General features: G+C 50.2%; 1 protein-coding gene across 10 annotated transcripts in view; it reads right to left on the bottom strand.

The window, feature by feature from the left end:
• Window positions 1-22,556, bottom strand: part of LOC138915130 (ral guanine nucleotide dissociation stimulator-like) — a 63,255-nt gene that overhangs the window by 1,430 nt on the left and 39,269 nt on the right. For 5 of the 10 annotated variants that reach the window (XM_070233660.1, XM_070233663.1, XM_070233662.1 and 2 more), the window contains 13 exons: window positions 10,257-10,903; window positions 8,844-8,954; window positions 7,078-7,188; window positions 6,018-6,211; window positions 5,313-5,420; window positions 4,458-4,648; window positions 4,007-4,311; window positions 3,020-3,235; window positions 2,550-2,653; window positions 1,971-2,040; window positions 1,133-1,201; window positions 618-692; window positions 17-43 (listed from right to left, as the gene is read on the bottom strand). In XM_070233660.1, the coding sequence (XP_070089761.1) occupies window positions 17-43; window positions 618-692; window positions 1,133-1,201; window positions 1,971-2,040; window positions 2,550-2,653; window positions 3,020-3,235; window positions 4,007-4,311; window positions 4,458-4,648; window positions 5,313-5,420; window positions 6,018-6,211; window positions 7,078-7,188; window positions 8,844-8,948 (1,575 nt within the window). In that variant the 5' untranslated portion in view covers window positions 8,949-8,954; window positions 10,257-10,903. Of the gene's footprint in view, window positions 1-16; window positions 44-617; window positions 693-1,132; window positions 1,202-1,970; window positions 2,041-2,549; window positions 2,654-3,019; window positions 3,236-4,006; window positions 4,312-4,457; window positions 4,649-5,312; window positions 5,421-6,017; window positions 6,212-7,077; window positions 7,189-7,349; window positions 7,475-7,590; window positions 8,810-8,843; window positions 8,955-10,256; window positions 10,904-22,556 lie in introns of those variants that run through there. The other 5 variants (XM_070233666.1, XM_070233665.1, XM_070233668.1 and 2 more) reach the window with 5 other exon arrangements.

The following is a 22,556-nucleotide window of genomic DNA, read 5'->3' as shown; positions in this document are numbered from 1 at the left end:
GGCCGCAGCTCCTTACCTCATTCCGACAGCTGAGCACATTGCCCTGGAAGGCAGACAGCCGAAGTCCATCAGAAACAGCCCCCTTAGCCCAGAACTAGCCCCCATCCCACCTCTTCCAGTGTTGCACTGCTGCCAGTGGGCAGGCCCTTCCAGAGACCAGTCTTGGACCTGGGCCAGGCTCTGGGCTCCAGACCTGGGGGCAGAGGAGCTGAGACCTTGTAATCTAACCCTCTCTGATGACACGTGGGGAGACTGAGGCCTCAGGCAGGAAGGGACAGCTCAGCCACTGATGTGCTTCCTGACTGGGAGGGGCCCGACTTCTCTTCCCTCATGGGCAGGGCCAGAGGGAGAGGCTGAGTCCAGCTCAGACACCACCTCCTGCGCCCACACAGCCAGGCAGCTCTGAGCCTCAGCAGCCCAGGGAGCCTGGATGGCGGCCTAGGCAGAGCCTCCCATCACTCGTTGCTGAGATGGGCCCGATGCCCTGGCTTCCACAGGAGGCTGGGAGGCTCTGCAGAGGACCTTTCCAAGTGTGAGAGCTCAGGGCTCAGGCAGGACTCTCTCCTCCCAAACCCTCAGGAGCCTGATCCCAGGGCCCCACCTCCAGGCTCACTCACCTCCACATAATAATCCGTCTCATCATGCAGCAGCTCCAGGTAACTGAAGATCATCTCGAGGGAGGGGATGACACCCTGCTCCATCAAGGTGGGGATGGTGATGAGTTCCAGCACTCAGGTGCCCCCATGAACCCTCCCCTGAAACCCCTTACCCCAGCCACCTGCCCACCCCAGGCTCCCACGTACAGTAGCCTAGGACCCTCAGGAGCCCCCACCACACACAATGCCCTCCTCCCCTCCCCTCCAGGAACACCAAACTCCCCCAGTCACGTCCCAGGGCTGGCTGTGGGCCAATCCCAGGGGGTGTGGCCCCTGCCCCTCCCCACCTCAAAACCATCCTGCTCCCAGCCCTTCCAGGCCTCCTCCTGCTCACTGCCACTGCAGGCACTTCAGGCTCGGCAGCCACAGCAGATGCGCTGGAGGAGGAAGGACCCTCTCGTGGGGCAGGCCTCTAGCTGGGAGGGGGAGCACCGTCTCCGCTGACTCCTGGGCACCTCCCCCCCAGGCACCCTCACCTGCTGCCGCTGCCTCTCCCGGGCTCTATGGCGGCCCCTCTGTGCAGTGCCCAACACGGTGGTCGCCTCCTGTCAGTGCCGAGGACAGGGTCAGAGAGGCCCTGCTCCCTTCCACATGTCCCTCAAGGCCCCTGACCTCAGACCCTGCCCATCTGGCTCCAGTCCCCTGCTGCCTGTGCTGTTCCCACCTCCAGGGTGCTCTGATTCTAGACCAGTCCTGGCTCTAGGACTCACTGTTGTGTGACCTTGGGCCTGCCCAGGCCTCCCTGAGACTCTTTCCTCATCAGGAAAGAGTGGGGAGAACTCCACCTGCCTCCAGGGCTCTCCTGAGGACTCCCTGTCATCTGACTGTCATCACTGCTCTCCCCTCAGCTCTCGAGGAGGAGCCAGCACAAATCTCCTCCCATTCCTGTCCTCCCTTGGACGGTATCACCCCACCGTGAGGCCTGCACCATGTCATCTCCCTCCATTTCCCAGAGGAGGAGACCGAGGCCCACAGAGGGGCAGAGACTTGCTCAAGGACCCACTGAGGAGAGGCCACTCTCCCTCCCAGCCAGAGTCCCTGTCCCCGCTGCCTTCACCCCTCGCCCTGCCCCACCACTGACCACGGTCCTGACCTCTGCACTCCCAGAGTGTGTTCCAACAATAGCCAAACTGAGACATGGAGGGAGAGGGCAGAGGGTGTTGGGGGAGCCATGTGGCATCTCCTTCCTGCCCCACCCACAGGGGTCTCTGAACCCCAGGATGGCCTTACCATAGCCTCACTTCCTAGGATGCCCTCAGGATGTTCCCGGCCCCCTCGCAGACCCCTCCTCCCAGATCTCCAGCCCCAGGTTACCTTCAGGAACAGTCTCTTGCTCACGTGCTGCTGTCCCCTGCACCACTTCTTAAAGGTGTAAGATCTCTCCCTGGGGGAGTGGGGAAAGAAAGAAAGAAAGATTATGGGATGGTTGAAGGTCAAATCCATTTGTTTGAGATCCCAGAAGACCCAAACAGCCTGGGGCCTGGATGAGGGATTTCACTGGGTTGCTCTGAGCCCCGAGGTCCCCATTGGACTGGGGAGGGGCCTCTCCTGTTGTCACCTGGGGCCTCCATTCCGCTATCTACCACACAGATCTGTTTTGAACACTCTTGGTTTCAGTTGGATGGAGATTTCTGTTGCTGCAAAGGAAACACTTGAGAATCTCCAACTGGGCTCAAGTCAGGATCTGATATTAAAGGAAATGAGTTCCTGGGCAGAACCGCTGGCCTAAGGGCCCTGAGAGGCTCAGAGACCCAGGAACCAGATCAGTCCGTGTCCCAGGCATTCACTGTCTCCCAGGTGGTCTCAGCTGACTGCGGGGGCCATGGCGACCCAATGCCGGGTGCAGGGTCCACCTCCCCCTCGTGGTGCTTGGATGGAGGGCAGCCTACCCACCTGGACACTTGTCCCCAGGTGTGTTTGAGACGCTTAATGGCAGGGCTCTGCAGAGCAGAAAAGATCGTGTGGAAGGATGCAAAATTTTTGAGGCCTAGGCACCCCTAGGGAAGGGAAGAGATTGAGCTGTGAGTGGGGGCTGGAGCTCTCCAGCTCTGGATTCTGTCCCCTCATGGACTTCTCCTGTCCTGGATGAGACAGATGCCCAGGAAACCCAGGGAGGGCACACCTGGGACCTGAGGAGTAACACTGCCAGGCGCAAGGATTTTTAGCTGAACACAAGGAAGGAGCACAGGAAGGAAGTGAGCTTGCCACCACCAGGACCTCAAGTCAAGGTCAGTGTGGCCCTGGCAGGAGTGTCTAGGGCCAGTGCAGGGACTCAGACCACAGACTTCAATATCGACAGCTGAGAAATAAGAGGTAATTCCCATGACTCCAGACAGGGCCTCCATGGGCCTCCCATGACTTACTTCAGCCACATGAATCCACAGCTCTACCATCCTGGCCCTGTCCTGCGCTGTCATGCCCAGGGCCCCGAGGCACGTAGCGATGACACTGTTGGCCAAGGTGTTCATGTGTGCCACAGTGTCACGGATGGTGGGTGCCAGTAATTTGCGGTCCCTGCGGTCTCGCTGGGACCAGATGGAGCCCAGGCAGTGGGCAGGCACCAATTTCTTGAACAGCTCCTGGGGAAGATTCAGAGTGTTGCCAGCACTGCCTCACCCCAGCTTGGCATCCATGATCCTCCACAGTCCCAGGCGGGTTGAGGACAGAGCAGGAGCTCAGGAAGCAGAGGATGTGATCTCTGAGGTGTGTGGGATTCCCTGGGTTTTGTCTGTGTCCACTGAAGGTGTCAGCACAAGATGACCGGGACACAGTGCTGTGCAGAAGGGAGGGCATTTGCTCCCAGCCCCATCTCACTTCCTCCAAGCTCCGGAAAACAGCCGTCACCGGCCCACCCCAAGGGACATCTTCCACCCATCGCAGTCCCCCTCGGGTCCCACTCCCCATTCCCATGCACATTCCCCCGAGGCAGGGAGAAGTACCGGCTTTATGTGATTGTCTCTGCTGGAGTCAGTACACATCACATGCCTGATGTGTGCTGAGGATTTGAAGGCCCCCTGGGCACACGCGTGATCGGCCCAAGGACCTGGCAGCACTTCAGTGAGCTCCCTCCTGCACCAAAAGGCCAGACCCTGCCCAACTTCCTCTCTGTTCCACCTCATTCATCGGCACAGCCACCCCGTGCAGCAGGTGCCCTTAGTGTCCGGCTCTGCTGTGCACGTGAGGACAGCGAGTGCTTGGGGTTAAGAAAGTGCCCAAGTCGCAGTGCTGGTAACGGGGGAGCAGGAATGTGAACCCAGATCATCAGATTTTGGATCAGGGAATGGCAGGTGTGGGGCAGCTCACAGCACAGGAAGGCAGGGGCCCCTTGCCCTGCAAGCCCCACTGCTCACCGCCTCCATCCTTGTCAGCTGCTCTGCCACCAGCCGGGGAGGGAAGTCCAAGACGTTCGGCTTCTCCTCCCGCAGCTGGTTTTCGGTGGTCACAGCCCAGGGTCCAGTGGGCTCTAGTTCAGGAGCTGGCACTGGGGCTGAAGCTAATGGTGCCCCTTCCTCCAGCCCTGTAGGGTCCGATGCAGGTGACGCTGGCTCCAGCTCTGCCATGGGTGGTGGGGCTGGAGCTGGAGATGGCTCTAGCCCAGGGGCTGGTTCTGGCTCTGGCTCCGGCTCTGGATGTGGCAGGAGCTTTGGAGCTGGCTCTGCAGCAGGATAAGGAGAAAGTTTCACCCACACACCTGACAGTTTCTGTGCCTTTCCAAAGACAGGAAGGACTCCACTGCCTTTAAGGGAACTCTAGCCCATGAACCTCAACACAGACAGTCTTCTCAGACTCCAGTACCCTCACCTTTCTGTTTGGCCTCAATGGCCTTCAGGTGCTCCAGGTGTCCTGGCAGAAGGTAGGCATGGCCCTCCACATGTGAACCACCAAAGCTGACGTGCAGAGTGGCCAGCTGCAGGGTCCAGCATGGAAACTGTAGGGGCTCCCTGCAATCCTGCCCTTGGCCCAGCCAGGTTCCCAGCAGGAAATAGATAGCACTGCAGGGAGGCAGATGGGCCAGAGAGTCAGTGGCCCAGCCTTTCCTTAAACACTGCTCGCCCAAGGCACTCTTGTTAGCATCTGGGCCCCTGTGCCATCCCCTCCCCCTCCAGAGGAGGGGCCCATCCCAGCCCTGAGCCCTGGCTGGCTGTCCTGGCTGTGGCAGGCCTGCTCATCCAGCAGGCCGAACACAGAGTCTGTGAGAGTCTCTTGTTCCCACCGACACTCTCCTCCCCAAGGGTCTGGACACAGCCCACCCCAGCCCTCCATGCAAATGGACCACTGGAATGAAGACTCCAGCAGATCTGTGAGCAGCTTGTTCACGCACCTCCTACTATGGACCTGGTGGTGGCGCTCACAAGGGGTGGATGTGGAGAAAGGGAGGCAGAAGGAGCTGGGACTCTGCTGGGATTGGGTCTCTAGGAGGCAACTCAGCCCAGCCTCCCTTCCAGTTCTCAGGGGGCCTGGGACCCATGCATAGCTCTCTTTGAGTCCAGTCCTGCTGGAGTGGAAGCCACCAGAACTCAGCCCTCCCATGGGAATCACAAGATGGGTGAGATGCAGGGTTCTCCCAGGCCTGACCCGGCCGCAGCCTCCATCCTCTCCCCGCACCCTGTTTGCTAGAGACAGGAGGCCCTCCGTCTGCACCCACAGACCACTCACTTTGGGAGGTGGTGCTGTCTTCCAGCATCCCGCACACAATGGGCCAAGCTGCCTCCATGTGTCCCAAAGGGGATGAGGGCATCGCCCGGGATGGAGGGTAGATGGGACCTAGGAATGATGTCAAGTGTGACTGACTCTCAGATTAGAGAGGAGGCCCAGGGAGGCTGTCTGCTTCATTTATTGAGTGACACTTAGTGTGTCCAGATGCCCTGCACACAGTACGTCCTTCATAGACATTGTTAAATGAACTCCAACCAGAACCACCCCAGGTGTCTGAGTGGGCCTGTGGCCCCTCTGTGGCCCTAGAGATCCCTAAGTGGCTACACCAAGGACAAGCACCAGGACCAGCTGGATGGCATCTCAAACTCCTTGACAGGGTGCTCTCCAGGTGCTTTTCCAAACTCAAAAAGCCACAAGCCAGTGAAGGGAGAGGAAGACTACTTTCTGTGGGGGACAGAGAAATAATCACCACCAGCAACCACAGCACGGCCCACCACCCTCTCTGCAGAGCCGGGCACCAGGGCAGCACCTGGAGGGCTGATCCCATTCATCCCTGGGAGAAGCCTAGCAAGTTCATCCTCTGCCACTCCACATTTCAGAGGAGCCAACTCAGGCTCAGAGAGATGCGGTGACATTCCCAAGACAAGACACACAGCTGGCAGTGGGCAGAGTCACCACTGTGCTGAGGAGGAGGCGGGCAGTCACCTGGGAAACAGCTGGTCCAGCACCTGGTGGGCTGTGCTGGAGCCTGAGTAGCTGCAGAGGGAGGTGGTGACACTGCAGAGGACTCTGCTGGGGAAGGCTGGCAGCACAGACTCTGAGAGCCTCTGCATCACGCCTGCCTGGAGGGCACGCATCCTGCAGGCCTCAGTGACAGACAGAGTGGACTCATCTTCACTCTGGGTGGGATGAGGAGGACACAGGGTCAGGACCACCACTTCAAACCACCAGGATTATCAAGGTCTGCAGCTGACCCAGGATCTCCTAGCCCCTCCCACACATCTGCAACAGGAGACACATGAGCTCCCACACTCAGCAAGGTTCTGGGCTCTCACAGTACAATCTGACTTTGGTCCTGCGAAGGATTCCACACTGAGCTCCCTCGAGGCCATTTGCTCGCTGAGGGACAACAGAGCTCCCTCTGTGCAGAGCACCAGCCCAGTGAATCCTCAACAGACACCCCCTCTCCACAGAGGAGAACAGAGGCTTAGGCATGCCAAGTGGCTTCTCTATGTCCTGTGGGTCAGAGCTGAGAACCGCCCAAAGTGAGGGCCGAGGGCCAGCCCCTCTAACTGCCTGAGGCTTCAGTGGGCCCCGACCTGGAGGGAAACGTTATGCAGCCACCCCACCCCTCCCAGGTCTGGAAACAGTGTACAAGGCAGTGACACACTCTGAGAATCCCTTTGGCTTCCAAAACACGCTGATGGTTATTTCTCTTACATTAAAGGGAGTTTGGAGACCCTCGTTGTCGAGGTTCCATTTTCCAAAAAAGGCAAAATTCAAAGATACTCAGGGCCTATTGGGAAGTGACAACGACAACAACGTTTTCTCTAATCTTCCTAGGGAAATGCAAAGACTGCCCTCCTACCCTCCTATGCAGCTGGTGGGGAGGAGCGGAAGTCCAGATTCCTTTGAGACTGTGGGACACTCATGGGGGACAGCCCTGTTAGGGTCCCAGGAGAACGGCAGTTTGAGGTTGGATTCTGGGCCTGCCCTGGTCATCTCAGGGGCCTGGGTGCAAAGACCCCTCCGTGCCCACTCTCACCTCAGAACATCCCTGGTTATTGATGATGGTGCGGTGCAGCTGGTCCCTGTCCAGGGAGATGGAGTACCCGAAGCCATCCGTCAGCTCTTCGACCACCTCCTGTGTGCTGCTCTGCAAAGACAGTGCCCGAGAGCCGGGCCGGGAGGTTTCAGGGGCCTGCCTCGGCTTGGCCACGGGAGGAAACCCCAGTACAGATCAGGTACCCAGCAGCGTCTGCATAGACCTCCAGCCAAGGAGGGAATGAGATGACACCTGGATGGCTCGGGACTCACCTATGGGTAGAGGAGTTTGGTCCCCAGCACCCACTCTCCCATCATGTTAGCCACCACCTAGGCTGGGAACACGACGCACTGTCAGGCTTCCAACACCGAGCAAATGGCTCCTGCCCAGGTTGGGTCCCCGCTCTGCCCCGCCGTCCCTCACTCCATTCCCCCCCTAACACACAAGAGGCTCAAAGGGGTGTGCGGGTGGCACCCAGTTGTGGCCTAACCCTGTTGGCCTGCCCTGTGTTACCTGAGGGCTCCTCCTGACAAATGGACAGAGGCGGTGCAGTTAGGGCCAAGCCAGTGTCTATAGTGACTGAAAAGTCTCTTTTTCTTGGCTTTCCTGAAGCCACAGCCTCCACAACTCGGGAGACAACAGGAAGACATGCTGTTCTCTTGAACGTCTCCACTCAAGTGAGCTCCGTAGGACACTATGTCTAGAATGTGGGCGCCTGGAGACCAGTGTGCTAAGTTCTGTTGGGGTCTGTCTCCAAGGAAGTGAGGTCACTACCTCTGGGTTCCCTTACCTTGGCCCCTTCTTCAATCACACCCACTGAAAACCCCTCTGGGATCTTGGCTGCTCACCCTCCTTGCCCATGTCACCTCCAGAACTGTACACAAATAGGCAGCACAGATCCCAACACAGGACCTTGTGATGAAAGCAGGGTTCAAGCTTGAGGACATGCAGCTGAGTTCCGACCTCTTTTTTCCTACAAGCTCTGTGTCCTGGAAATGCCATCATGCCTCCCAGGGGCTCCTCAATCACCCAACCTGCACGATGGGGACAATGCCAGAAATATCTCCCTCGGGACATCCTCAGGTGTAGAACAGACAATAGCGACAACACCTGTGGTCTGGTTACCATGTGTCTCATGCACACACTTAGAGATGAATGAATGACAAGAAGGGGTGGGATGTAGTGTGGAGTAGCCCTCAAAACAGGCCTGGGTTCCAGCTCTGCACCTTTAAGAGGTGGAAATTAGGGGAAATTCAGATATTTCCATTCACTGGCATGAAACCTTGCATGGTCTCCTGTTTGACTTAGAATCAGACCCAAGTGCCTCGTGTCGGCCTATGTGGTGGGCAGCCTCCACCACGGCTCCCGGTGCTCACTGTCTTCTGCTGTGTGCATTCTTGTGGAACCACACAGTGGTTAGGAAGTGGCTTCTGAACAGCAGAATGCAGCCAAAGTGATGGGATGGCACACAACCAAGGGTTAAGAACAAAAAGCCTGGCCCTTCCTTCTTACTCATTTTCTTCAGCCCCCTCCCTCTTTCCCTCCTCATGTTTCCATCTCTCTCTTTGCCTGTATCATATATCTCTGGAACTAGGGGAGCAAGTGTGCATGTTTTCAGTTGCCCTATGTAGAGGCTCTATAGGAGAGAATGGAGGGAATGATCGGCCAAGGACAGGCAGGAGAACCTGAGTTTCAATTTGGATTCTGGGCCGGCCCTGGTCATCTCAGGGTTCTGGGTGGGAAGACCCCTCTGTGCCCACTCTCACCTCAGAGCAGCCCTGGTCACTATTGTTGGCGGGGTGGAGCTGCGCCCGGTCCAGGGAGATGGAGTACCCGAAGCCATCTGCCAGCTCTTCAACCGCCTCCTCCATGCATCTCTGCAAAGACAGTGCCCGAGAGCTGGGCAGGGAGGTCTCAGGGGCCTGCCTCGACTTGGCCACAGGAGGAAACCCTGGCACAGATCATGTACACAGCAGCATCTACGTAGACCTCCAGCCAGGGGGGGAATGAGATGACACCCGGAGGGCTCAGGACTAACTTATGGGCAGAGGAGCTTGGTCCCCAGCACTCACTCTCCCATCCTGCTAGCCACCACCTAGGCTGGGAACATGACACACTGTCAGGGTTCTAAGGCCAAATAAATGTCTCATGCTCACGGTGGGTCCCCGCTCTGCAGCGCTGTCCCTCACTCCACTCCCCCCCGACACACAAGGAGGCTCAAAGTGGTGTGTGGGTGGCATCCAATTGTGGCCTAACCCAGTTGGCTTTCCCTGTATTACCTGAATGCTCCTCCTGCCAGTTGGACAGAGGCGGTGCAGGTGAGGGCCAAGCCAGTGTCTATAGTGACTGAAAAGTCTCTTTTTCTTGGCTTTCCTGAAGCCGGAGCCTCCACAACTCGGGAGACAACAGGAGAACATCCTCTTGTCTTCAGTGTCGCCACTCAAGTGGGCTCAATAGGATGCTATGTCTAGAATGTGGGCGCCTGGAGACCAGTGTGCTAAGTTCTGTTGGGGTCTGTCTCCAAGGAAGTGAGGTCACTTCCTCTAGTTTCCCTTACCTGGGCCCCTTCCTTCAATCAACCCACCGAAAACCTCTCTGGGATCTTGGCTGCAATGTAGGACTGCAACCTCTTGCCACTTGAGAAGTAGTGGTTCAACTCTATGATGATGTTGGTCTTACTTTCTAAGTGTGTGTGTGTGTGTGTGTGTATGAGTGTTTTCTGCATCTTGCCACGTGGGTCAGATTGACTTCTTTCCTTGGAAAAATTGTCCCTAACCACTTTCTCTGGGCTTTATTTTCATGTCTTGAACAGTGCTGTCCAACAGTAGAATTTCACACTCTATCTTATGAAATTTGAACTTTTTTTAAATACTCACATTTAAAAAAGTAAAAATAAACAAGTGAAACTAATTTTAATAGTATATTTAAACCCATTATAACCAAGATATTACCATTTGTCCAGGCAATCTATATAAAAATTAATAGTGAGATAGTTCGCATTTTTTTTTATTGGGATCAACAAATCCATTTACATAGTCTCCGTTTGTAAGTTGAAACTTTTTACACATGCGGTTTCTGTGTCCCCCACTCAGAACCTGGGCTGACTTGTTAGAGAGGAAATAAAGCAGAACAGGCATAAGTAACGATCACTGTCAATCCAGCTCAGCACGAACACTCACCACTGACAAAAAGGCTGTCCCTGACCAGGAAGTAGAGGCCCCTCGGGGTCACATGGTGGATCAGCTGGTTCAGCACCCAGGAATGCTGCTCTCTGTCACATGGGGTCTCTGTCACACTCTCCATCATGAGCCATGGGGTCAGGGTGGTAGGTGCAGACAGCTTCCATGCTGGAGGCTGCCCCTTCCTCCGCAGGCCCGGGGAGAGAGGAATGTGGGGACTCTAGAGAGATGTCCTGAATCCTCTGATAATGGGGGCCAGAGGGAGGGAGGAGCAAATTGGCAGTCAGTGGGAAGAGTGAAAACTGGGGTGGTCACCGAAAGTGTTCATGAGTCTCAAATGCTCAGAAAAGGGACTTCCCTGAGGGAGATCAGTCTACAGCCCAAGACAAGGCGCCCAGGCTGCTCTTCTTGAACAAGGATCCAAGCAGGGGAGGAGGCAGGAGGAGGACGAGCAGGAGAGACAGCAGGTGGGGTGCAGCTGGCTGGGACTCATCCTGCCGGGAGCTGCTGGCACCAGGGTCTCATCAGGTGCTGCAGGACTCTCTCAGTGGAGTTCAATGTGGCTGAGCCCTTGCTCATGTCTGTCAAATACTGGATGTTGGAGATGGTGGAGTTGAGTGTGAGGGCCTTCAGGTCGTGCCCCTTGGCTGCAAGAAGAGAGGGAGAGAGATGGCCATCACTGAGAGCTGGCCTGAGACCAGATCAGAAGCCTGAACTCAGTATCATCTGTTGCCTTTGCTCCCAGTGGAATCACCACCCAACGCTGTGCTCGTCCAAGTTGAAGCCAGCATCTCTCTCAGCTCCTCCTCCCTCCCCTGCCAGTAACACCAATTGCACTTACAGATTGCTCCTCAATGCATTCCTTCTGTTCATTCACGTCCCAGGTATGTCTGATCTTTTCTCACGGGAACCAACACCCTAACATGCTCACTGGATGCATTGTCTAAAGGATGTTCTCTGCCTTGAACATTAGAAGCATTTTTCTGAAATGAAGATCTCACTAGAACACTCCTGCTCTAGCATCACCCATGGCTCCCTAAGTCCTTCAGGGTTAAGTTCAAACTTCTTGACCTGGCACTCAAAGCCCTTGCACATCTGGCTCCTGCTGACTCTTCAGCCTCATTGATGCATTCACTCTGAGTTAGGCTTTGTGCTTCAGGCAAACCAAATTCCTGTCACTTCTCCTGTACACTATGCTGTTTTTGCCTACAGGGCCATTGCTCATGCAATTTCCTCTGCCAGGAACACGCTCCACACCTTATTTCCCTATATAACTCCTACTCCTTCTTAAAGACCCCAATTGGGCAAAACTTCCTCCAGAGAGCCCTTCCCACCCAAAGGATGCCAGGTGCTTCTCCTCAAAACATCCCACCTTGTATTAGAATTTTCTGTGACTTTCACAAGACCAGGGGCTCTCTGTGGGCTGCATCAGATTGAAATATTGGTATAATCCTTGTGATCAACATGCTTGCCCTCAAAGCAGAATTGCACACCTCGGCTTCCCAGCTGCCCAGTAAGAATTGGTCAGTTGAGGTGTGGGGCTGGAGAGCTCCTCTGGGGAAGGGAGAGGGGCCCCCTAGGCCTGTGGTGTCTTCTGGTTGCTCAAACAATGAGGAAGTAGGCAGGAACATGCTGCCCGGCTCAGGAGCTGTGGAAAGGGCTGTCGTCTGGGAGAGACAGAGACCCCACACAGTGGGTGAAGCCCCACAGGCTCATCTGCACTCCAACAGGGGCTGTCCCAGGACAACCATTCACAGGTGAGCCATAAATGTGAGTGACAGAAGGAGGGATTGTGTGAGTAGCGGGATGTTCGAGCCTGTGAGTGAGATGAACCCAAGAGAGACAGTGTGCTTGAAGAAGAGAGAGACGTGACAAAGAGATAGGTAGAGGCACAGATAGAGGGGATACCTGGATGGACAGAGGAAGAGCGGACAAATGGAGGGTCACAGGGAAAGCAGGAAGAACAAAGACAAGGAAGAGAAGTTGAGACATGGGAGGAAAGAGGATGGAAGGAGAGAAGAAGGACAAACAGGCGAACAGGCAGGAGGACAGTTGGACAGATTGATACCTGGACAGATGCTCGGGTGGATAGATGGAAGGAAGGAAGGAAAGATTGGAGGGAGGGAGGGAGGGAGGAATGAAGGATAGAAGGAAGAGAGGAAGGAAGGAGTCTGAGAGGAGGGAGAACTGGGAAAATCACCTGCCCACGTTCAGAGGGTGCTTTAAAGGGAGGTTAAGGCTGAGAATACAGGACCCCTAACTCCCAGGCTTGTGTCCACCTGTCCCAATGCTGCCTGTTATTACTCGTAGAGACGGGCATATGGATGTAAAGGAAACCTTGAGCCCTACCCTCACAACACACAAAACTCAATTCCTGGACACTTTGACCTAAAGGGGAAAGGTAAAATAATGAAACTTCTAGAAGACAACATAAGAAAACATCCTTGGGACCACAGGGTAGAAAAAACTTCTCAAAGAAGACACACACACACACACACTCTCCATAAAAGAAATATCAGTAAACTGGGATTCATTAAAATTTAGGCTTTCGGTTCATCATAAGACACATTACAAGAGGGAATTTGCAAGTCACAGGATGCGAAGAGATTGTCCCACTTCCAATATTCAACAAAGGATTCACATGCAGAATACAGAAAATCTTCAGCATATTTCTTAAATAAAATGCAGTGAAAGAGATACATATTAATGCTGGTTATTTTAATGAGCCACATTTATTTTACAAGGACAGTGAACAAAGCAATCTGAAAAGCAGGGGGTGAAAAACGAACAGTAGATAAACAGAATCCCGGGAGGGTTTGGAAAAAGCAATAGAAGCCCCTTACATAACAGTTCATTGGCCTTAGAAAAGGAAAGTACTACTGGATTCTGTTAGGAAGTCAGAAAGATTGAAATATCTAGTGGCTTCAGTGGAAAAATAAGATAGGAAAAAATAACTATGATAGTTATTTGATTTTCCTCCAAATGACTTTATCCCTTAGAGAGCAAGGCACTTTCCTTTTCAATCATCAACACATCAAAGTTTAATTTCCCTCCATTTAGCCTTTTTCGTGGCCATAGGTTAGAAGCAGCAAAGGGGCTCAGCAGGCTGAACCAGTCTGCAGACATACTCTGTCCTGTTCCACACTGGCTCACACACGTGCAAAGTGGGCGCTTCTCACAGGGGAAAACCCTGCAGGGCTGAGGGGCAGCCACCCCTTGGACCCTGTTTGTTTGTACCTTTGGAAATTTCTCCTGAGTCCCTACTCAAAAAGGAAGTGGGTGGGGGGTAGAATAAGAAGCCCATATATTTGAAGGAAATAGGAGAAAATATTTCATTGTGAGAGTAATAAATGTTGCTTTTCAGAAGTCATGTGTATGTTGAAAGTCTATGTCTTAAGGTACCATAATGAAACAATGTACACCTCATCTTCTCCCTCTTTTATCTGAGCATTAGGTTAAAATCCATGAAATTCCTAAGCTTAAAAAAAACACACAAAAATCACAAGGAAAGTTTTGGAGGTCATGGATGCGTTCAGCACTTGGTTGTGGCGATGATATCATGGGTGTATGCATATGTCCAAACTAATCAATACACATATAGAAAACGTGTGCATTTTTTGTCTATTACTCATACCTCAACAGAGCTAAAAATTCAAATAAATTCCTAAGTTTACTTTTTGAGGGTGTATAAAAGTCAAAATTTCTAATAAAATTCAGATTCTTAATTTCTGAACATAAATAGCATTCCTGCTTTTATGGGTGACCCCACGACTCTCAAAAAAATCAAGAGCAATTGCTACTGTCAATCTCAGTGGAAGTTATTTTCAACACCTCACCCCCTCCTTTACACCTCATTATTTAAAAACCAAGGAAATAGTCTTCAGCTTTTAAAATGAAGGAGTAAATGAGTCAGCTTGACATTATACTTTATTCAAGATTTAATGTTAAGTAAAGGAAATAACTGAGCATGAGCAGAATCCCTTCCATAACTCATCTTTTCTCCTATGCTGATAATAAAAATGACACTCTACTGAAACATAGTTTGCATGATATATTCTCAAGTAAATATACTTAACTGCTGGACATTTTATTTTGAGATTCTTATTCAATTTCTTCATATTTATCTATAAAACTTATTTGGCATCTTTCATCTTTTTACCATTTTCATCTTTTTAACTTTCGAAGGTTTAACTTTCCAAGAGACTATTTTTTAATGACGAGCTAACTGATGAATTTGTGCACCAACTGTTTTTTTGAGACTGAATATACAAATGGACAAAGGCCAGATCATATATGACAGTATAACTCTGACCCCCAACGTGGGAAGCAAACATCCCAAGAAGCCAAATCACAGCCCCTGCAGCATTCAGCACAGAACAGTCAGCACTTGGTCAGTAACTGCCAGTTTCCAAAACTCTCGTTCTGCTTTCAACACAGGACCGCCAGAGAAAGCCACGTATGCTCCCTAAACCATCACATAGGATGCCTGCCTTCTACTTAGTGACCTCCGGCTTCCCCGTGTCAACAACTTCCAATCAGGCCACCCCTCCCCCACTCCCCTGACCTCTGCCACCCTCTCCCCTCCCTTTCCCTTCTCTCCTCTTCTTGTGCATGCAACAATCCTCTCCTGTCGCATTACAGTCTCTGCAATATTTTTAACGTGTGATAGAGCAGCTCCTCCCTCAGAGTTCTTCCTGGTCCATATTTTCCTAGCTTAGCTTATGCGTTTATTTTTTCCATGTAGGATCATTTATCTAACTCAACAGAAAAGCTCGTTAAAATTTTTATTGGCATTGTATTCAATTTATAAAGTAATGGGACTGACCATTTAATGAAACTTCCTAACTTAAAACATAGACTGACTTTCCATTTGCCAACTATTTTTAATTGAAATTTATAGTGTGATCGCTGTAGATTCTACACTGCTGTAAGGAATAACTCCAAAAGTTCCAGTGTACACTTTACCCAGTTCCTTACAATGATAACATTCTGCAAAACTATAGAACGATACCTGAGCCAGCTTGTTGGCATTGATGCAATCCACTATCTTATTCAGATTTCTCCAGTTTTACTTGTACTAATTTGCTCCTGTGTATTTAGTTCTGTACAATTTTATCAGATGTGCAAGTTTCTGTATCCATCACAGCTAAAATAATGACCAGTTTTATCACTACAAGGTATTCTTGTATTGCCTATTAAAAAATAAATGGATGTTATTTTTTAGAGCAGTTTTACGTTTACAGCAAAATTTAATGAAATACACAGTGTTCTCATATAGTCCTTGCCCCCATATATGCATAACCTTTCTGTTGTCAATATCCCTCATCAGAGTAGTATACTTTTCACAATTGATGTACATACATAGGCACATCATTATCACTCAAAGTCCATAATTTACATTAAGGTTCACTCTTGGTGTCAGAGATCACTAAGGTATAACTCTGTGGTCCCTTTCTGGATTCTCTACTCTGTTCCATTGATTTATGTAGCTGTCCTACAAAGAAAATGATGATGCTGTGATTACAGTATGTACAAGGCAATACTAAATATTGTTAAAGTGTTTACTGCCGCATTATTCTTCCTGTCATGATTGTTTTAGCTACTCTCAGCTATGTGCCTTTCTATATAAATTTTAGAAAAAGGTGTCTCTGTCTACAAACTGTGGTGGAATTTTTATTAGAATAATATTAGACCTATAGATCAATTTGGGGATAATTGAGACCTGTACTCATTATTCTATCCAGTAACATGGTGAGGACTGCAGAATTCTCAGCACATAACAACTCCTTCCAAACCCCCACACCAGGAGGAGACTCAACCAAACTCTGGCGTGGCTTCTAGCTGCATGAGTCTGTGTAACCGGAATGACTCCAGCCCACCATTAAAATGCCTTCCTGAGAGCTCAAAGCTGACAGAAAAATTTGCTATTTATTTTAGTCAACACCCAATTATAGGCCTCTGATCCCCCTTCTTAGAGTATTTACTAAAGAGGGCTTACAACTGTCGATATGTATCTCTCACAATTCTCTAAAGGACCTAAGAGCCACTCCTTTGAAATACGATCATTAAGACAGATAGAGACTCTTTCTCTCAACTTCTGAGTGAGGATAGAATCCTAACTTTGATAACTGCAAAGTAACGAACACAGTGGGTCTAATCACAGTTACACTGACCAACCTTTGTACTTTTTCACTTCTTTGACTCTACTGAGCCCCTGAACCCTGCTCCTTCATTCCCTCCTTAAAATTCTAGATTCACCTCCGTACAAATCTGAGCGCAGCTCAGCTTCTGTCAGCTGTTACTGAATAAAATCTGCTTTCACCACTTTAACTAATTTCTGCTGCATTTGTCTCTAACAATAGTAAGGCTCTCAATTTATTTGCATCTTCTTTAATCACTGTAATCGGTATTTTATAATTTTCAGCATCAGATCCTGTACACATGTTCTTGAATTTATGCCTGAATATTTCATGTTCTTTGGAGTGGTTTTAAATAATACAGCATTTTCAAGTTTATCATCTGCAGGTTCATCATTAGTTGTAGAAATAAAATTGTCTTTTGTGTGTTGATCTTGTACTTTGTACTTGGTGAACTTTTTGTACTCATGTATTAGTTCTGATTTTTTTTTTTTTGTAGATTCCCAGAGTTTTTTTACACAGACAACAATGAAACTAGGAATGGTTACATTTTTTCCTTTCTAAACTCTATGGCTTTTATTTCCTTTACTTCTGTTATTGCCAGAAGCTTCAGTATTTTGTTGAATAAGAGTAGTGAAAGTGGTATTCCTTTCCTTGTTCCTTATTGTGGGGAGAATCATTTAGTCTTTCCCTGTTAAGCATGAAGTCAACTGTGCATTTTCTGTAGATGACCTTCAACAAGTGAAAGTAGTTTCCATCTATTTCAAACTTGCTAGAAAATTTTATGACAAACAGGAGTTGGATTGTATCAAATGTTTTCTCTACATCTCTTGCTTATTAACAAGTCTTGCCCTTAAACAAATAGACAGCCAGTTATTTCTCTGGCAAAAATTGGTTTATCTGGGATTAGCGAAGAATAGCCATTTGGAGTGTGCAACCATGGCAAGCCATGCAGGAGCACCCAGCAAGGAAGAGAGGAGAAGCTCTTTTATCTCAGAGTGGGGAAAACTGTGGGGGCTATTGGACACAGTCCTGAGGGCAGTGGCTTTTCATCAGCAGAGTTGTGACAGTCTCTCCTTGGCTTAGTTTCTGACTGGTCAGGAAGAGAAAGTCTTTATTCTTCCTGTTGCACTGCGCCTTTGACATAGGGCATGAGAACTCCCTCTATTAGCCTTCCAACACTATTTCAACTACGTTTCCGTTTATTAACTTTCACATGTCCCCATTTTGATTGCGATCTTTCTCTGAAAGCACTGTTGATCTGCAGTCAGATTTTTCCACTTTCAGTAGCCTCTCATCCCTCGATGCCAGGAAGGAGCTTCTCTGGGAGTCATGTCCCAGGTTGGAGGAAAAACACACAGATTGGAAACCTATTGTGGCCACATTTGAGGAACATGGAGTGAGAGGAGGGAGAACTCTCTGGCACTTTTTACCTGAAGTTTGCATGTTATCAAGATCAGAGGCATTGGAGATGATCTGAAGTGTCATGTCATCCTCAAAGGTTTGGCAGACAAACTTCCAACAGACCTGGTCCAGACACCTTGGAAACCTTCGCATCAGATAGTGTCTGCTTCCATTTGGAGAAATCTTTATTTTTAAGTCACCAAATGATGTGCAGTTCCCCCCAGAGTTTGTGCTTTCTTCAGGTGTGTCACGTGAATCCAAGTCTTGAGTTTTGTGGCAAAAAGCTTGGCTAGCAGCGCCCGACTGAGGAAAATACTATCATCTTGGTTGAGTTTTGTTAGTTTGAAATTTTTGGTAAGTTGTTCCTTGTTTTCAAGTTGTTAAATTTATGAGAATGGAACTGTTTATATTATTTTCAATGGCTGAAGAACCTGCAGTGATCTATCCCTCTAGTGTGTCTCAGGCCTTTGAGGGTGAAGAGGCTTCCCCAAAGCTTCTTGAGGCAGAACCCTGTTTGCTGTTGGCCCCTAACAGCTTGAGTGCATCTGGGTTGGGGAGGAGACAGAGACTTCCAAGAACAAGTTGTTTCTTCTTGAAGGAATGCTGAAGATGCCCAAAGTATGGTACTTTGACATACAAATTATTTGGAGCCAAAAGCAATCGAGAGCCAGCAGATGCAGGAAAAACTCTTGATCTCCACCTTGACTGCTTTAAATGAAGGATAGACTTCCTCTTTGGAAAGGAAATTTATGTTTCTAAAGGAAATTTCCACTAGTAAAAGCATCTGCGCCAGAAAGAGAATGACTCTTAGAGAATTTTTTTTGAGGAAGATTAGCCCTGAGCTAACATTCCCCACCAACCCTCCTCTTTTTGCTTAAAAAGATTGGCCCTGAGCTAACATCCATGCTCATCCTCCTCTACTTTATACGTGGGATGCCTGCCACAGCATGGCTTGATAAGTGTTGTGTAGATCCGCACCTGGGATCTGAACTGGTGAACCCCAGGCCATCAAAGCAGAATGTGTGAATTTAACCCGTGTGCCACCAGGCCAGCCCCTACAGAATTTTTTTTTTTTTTTGAGGAAGATTAGCCCTGAGCTAACTGCTGCCAATCCTCCTCTTTTTGCTGAGGAAGACTGCCCCTGAGCTAGCATCCATGCCCATCTTCCTCTGCTTTATGTGTGGGACACCTGCCACAGCCTGGCGTGCCAAGTAGTGCCATGTCTGCACCTGGGATCAGAACCGGCAAACCTCAGGCCACCAAAGTGGAACGTGCGCACTTAACCAGTGAACCATCAGGCCAACCCCTAGAGAATTTTTTTAACTGAGAGATTTATCTGCATAACAAGGCAAGCTTTATTTATTATACATTTTCTCCCCTCATCTTCCCATAATTTTTCTTCAGCCACTTCCTGCTGCTGCTCACCCAGATGGCTTCCTGCTTCCAAGCTCCCCCATGTGCACCCAGTGTGGACTGGACTTGCAACTGGCAGCTGGTGTGGAGCTGCCTGCTCGAGGGCTGCAGAGCACCATCCTAAGTCTCATCCCCAGCATGACCTACCTGGCCAGCAATACTCAGGATCTGCCACCACTGCACAGGATTGGGGCAGCTGCACTGATGGTTCAGATTGTGGGCAGTACCCAGCCCAATTCCCACTCACTTTTGTTGATGACACGCCTGTGCTGTTTGCAGATGGTACAGATTTAAAAGAGAAGTCATATCCTGCTGTTAAAGTGGAACTGTTGGACTGACTTGAGGGATTTTTCAACACCTGTAAAACTAAAGAGAAGCTGGGAGAATTATCAGATGAGCTCTACAAAAATGAACTACTATCGATTGAAATGTTGAATATACATGTCCCTGCAGCTGCTAAATTGAGACGTCTTTTAGACAGTTCTCCTAGGGAAGATTTACTAGACATTCTGACATCACTTATCCAAACAAGCAACAAAAACGCTCCAAATTTTAGATACTGTGACTCTGGAGGAAACTGTCCAAGATGATGATACCACTCCTGGTGAAACAAATGCAAGAATTGAAATTGCTTTAAAAAAACAGAAAACTTGGGGCCGGCCTGGTGGCACAGTGGTTAGGTTTGCATGTTCTCCTTCAGTGGCCCAAGGTTCGCCAGTTCAGATCCTGGGTGCAGACCTATGCACCACTCATCAAGCCATGCTGTGGCAGGAGTCCCACATATAATGAAGAGGAAGGTGGGCATGGATGTTAGCACAGGGCCAGTCTTCCTCAGCAAAAAGAGGAGGATTGGTGGTAGATGTTAGTCAGGGCTAATCTTCCTCAAAAAAAAAAAAAATTATAACAATAAAACAGAAAAAGCGAGAAAGATGATAATAAATGCATTATATGAATATGCCTCAATAGGATTTCACACATCCTAGGTACTTTATTTTCTGGCACATTGTTACGGGATATCATGCACGTGATTTCGATATATCCTGTGTGTTTTCCATGCGTGTCCGACACCTGATTCTGGCGTGTCCGGCAGGTAGTTTCAGTGAATCAGGCACCTGGTTCCGGCGTATCCAACAGGTGGTCCCGGCATGTCTGGTAGGCAATTCCAGGTGGTTCCAGGTGGATCTGGTGTGTCCGGTGGGTGCTTCCGGTGAGTCTGGTGGGTCATTATGGGATGTCTGTGTGGTGGTTCCAGAGTGTTCGGCAGGTGCTTTCAGCATGCCTGTAGTGTTTTTCCAGCATCTAAGGTGCCTGGTTCAAGCATATCCAGCAGGTGAGTTCTTTCTCAGCTTCCTAAAGAGCTGGAAGCAAGACAGTTTGTGGCTTGTCTCCGCTTGAGGGACGGAGGCAGTGCTTTGTGCCATCCACCTCTCGAGCAATATAGGGCATGGTTGAGAGCAAATGGGCCTTTCTGACATAGGGGCTTTCTGACACTCTCTCCACGAATGCACAAGGACAGTTGGTTAAAAGCCTCTCGTCTCTATCCTCCTAAGCTTGTGGAATCACAATCATTCGGGCCTTGGCCCCATTGCTTAAGGGGAAGATGTAGCCATTACCCCTGAGCCGAGTTGGCAAGAGGGAAATGTGGCAGAAGCAGAAGTTCTAAAGCAGCGAGTTAAGGGCTGGGAGGAAATGGCGTTCAGCTGCCTGTGTATGAGAGGTTCCCAATATGCTGTAAGAGCACTGTGGAAAGCGACTTCTTTCTCAGCTTCCTAAAGAGCTGGAAGCAAGATGGTTTGTGTCCTGTCTCCCCTTGAGGGATGGAGGCGGTGCTTTGTGCCTTCCACCTCTAGAGCAATGTAGGGCACGGCTGAGAGCAAAGGGGCCTTTCTTCCATAGGTGCTTTCTGACACTCTCTCCTCCAGTGCACAAGAGCGGTTGGTTAAAAGCCTATTGTCTCTCTCCTCCTAAGCATGTGGATGCACAATCATTCGGGCCTCAGCCTCCTTGCTTAAGGAGAAGATGTAGGCATTTTGTCTGAGCCGGGTTGGCAAGATGGAAATGCCCCAAAAGCAGAAGTTCTAAAGCAATGAGTTAAGGGCTCCAAATAAACAGCATTTCAGGTGCCTTTGTATGAGATGTTCAAGGTACACTATAAGAACAGTGTGGAAAGTGAGTTCTTTCTCAGCTTCCTAAAGAGCTGGAAGCAAGATGGATTATTGCTCATCTCCCCTTGAGGGTTGGAGGCAGTGTTTTGTGCCTTGCAATTTTAGGGCAATGTAGGACTCTGCGGAGCAAACTTGGCCTTTCTTCCATAGCTGCTTTGTGAACACTCTCTCCACCCATGCACAAGGGCGGCATGAGAGGTTGCCAGTATGCTGTAAGAGCACTGTGGAAAGCGAGTTTTTCTTAACTTCCAAAGAGTGGTTGGTTAAAATCCTATTGTCTCTCTCCTCCTAAGCATGTGGAAGGACAACCATTCGTGCCTCAGCCGAATGATTCGGGCGGGACTTGTGTGACCCACCTGCCTTAAATGCTGGAACCAACTGTGGGACACTTCAGAAGCATCATCTGGAAACGGTGGAACCACCCACCGCAGATGTGAGAATCAGGTCCAAAACGTGCCAGAAGCACCTGCAGGACACACCAGAACCATCTGACTCAAACGCCAAAATCACCTGCCGGATACACAAGAACCACTTGATGGACACTCCAGAATCACATGACGGGCATGAAAGAACCATCTCTCAGAGTGCCAGAACCATGTGCTGGAAATGCCGGAACCACATCACTGACAGACATGAACCACCTGCTGGACACGCCTGAACCACCTGCTTCACTCGCCGGAACCACCTTCTGGACAAGCCAAAATCACCTGCCAGATACACTGGAACCAGGCCCCTTAGAAGCCGGAAAAAGCCAACAGACATGCCAGAAGCGCCTGCCGCACACTCTGGAACCACCATACAGACATGCCTGAATGACCCGCCATACACACCAGAAGCACCCACCAGACACACCAGAACCACCTGGAACCACCCGCCAGACACACTGGAACCATGACACTGACACACCAGAACCACCTTGCAGACATGCCAGAAGCACCCAAAGGACATGCTGGAACCATCTTCCGAACGTACCAGAACCACATGCCAGACACACAGGAACCACCTGTCACACACTTCGCAACCACCTGTTGGATATGCCGAGACCATGTGCCAGATACACTGAAACCACCTCCCGAATACGCCAGAACCAGGTGCTGGCCATGCCACAAACACCTGCCAGACAAGCCGGAACCACCAGCCTAACACGCCAGCACAACCTGCCGGACATGCCAAAATCACCT

This window comes from Equus caballus, chromosome 14, assembly GCF_041296265.1.
Source record: "Equus caballus isolate H_3958 breed thoroughbred chromosome 14, TB-T2T, whole genome shotgun sequence".
Classification (NCBI taxonomy): Eukaryota; Metazoa; Chordata; class Mammalia; order Perissodactyla; family Equidae; genus Equus; species Equus caballus.
The sequence above is the reverse complement of the archived record's forward strand: the minus strand, read 5'-3'. Positions and strand labels throughout refer to the sequence as shown.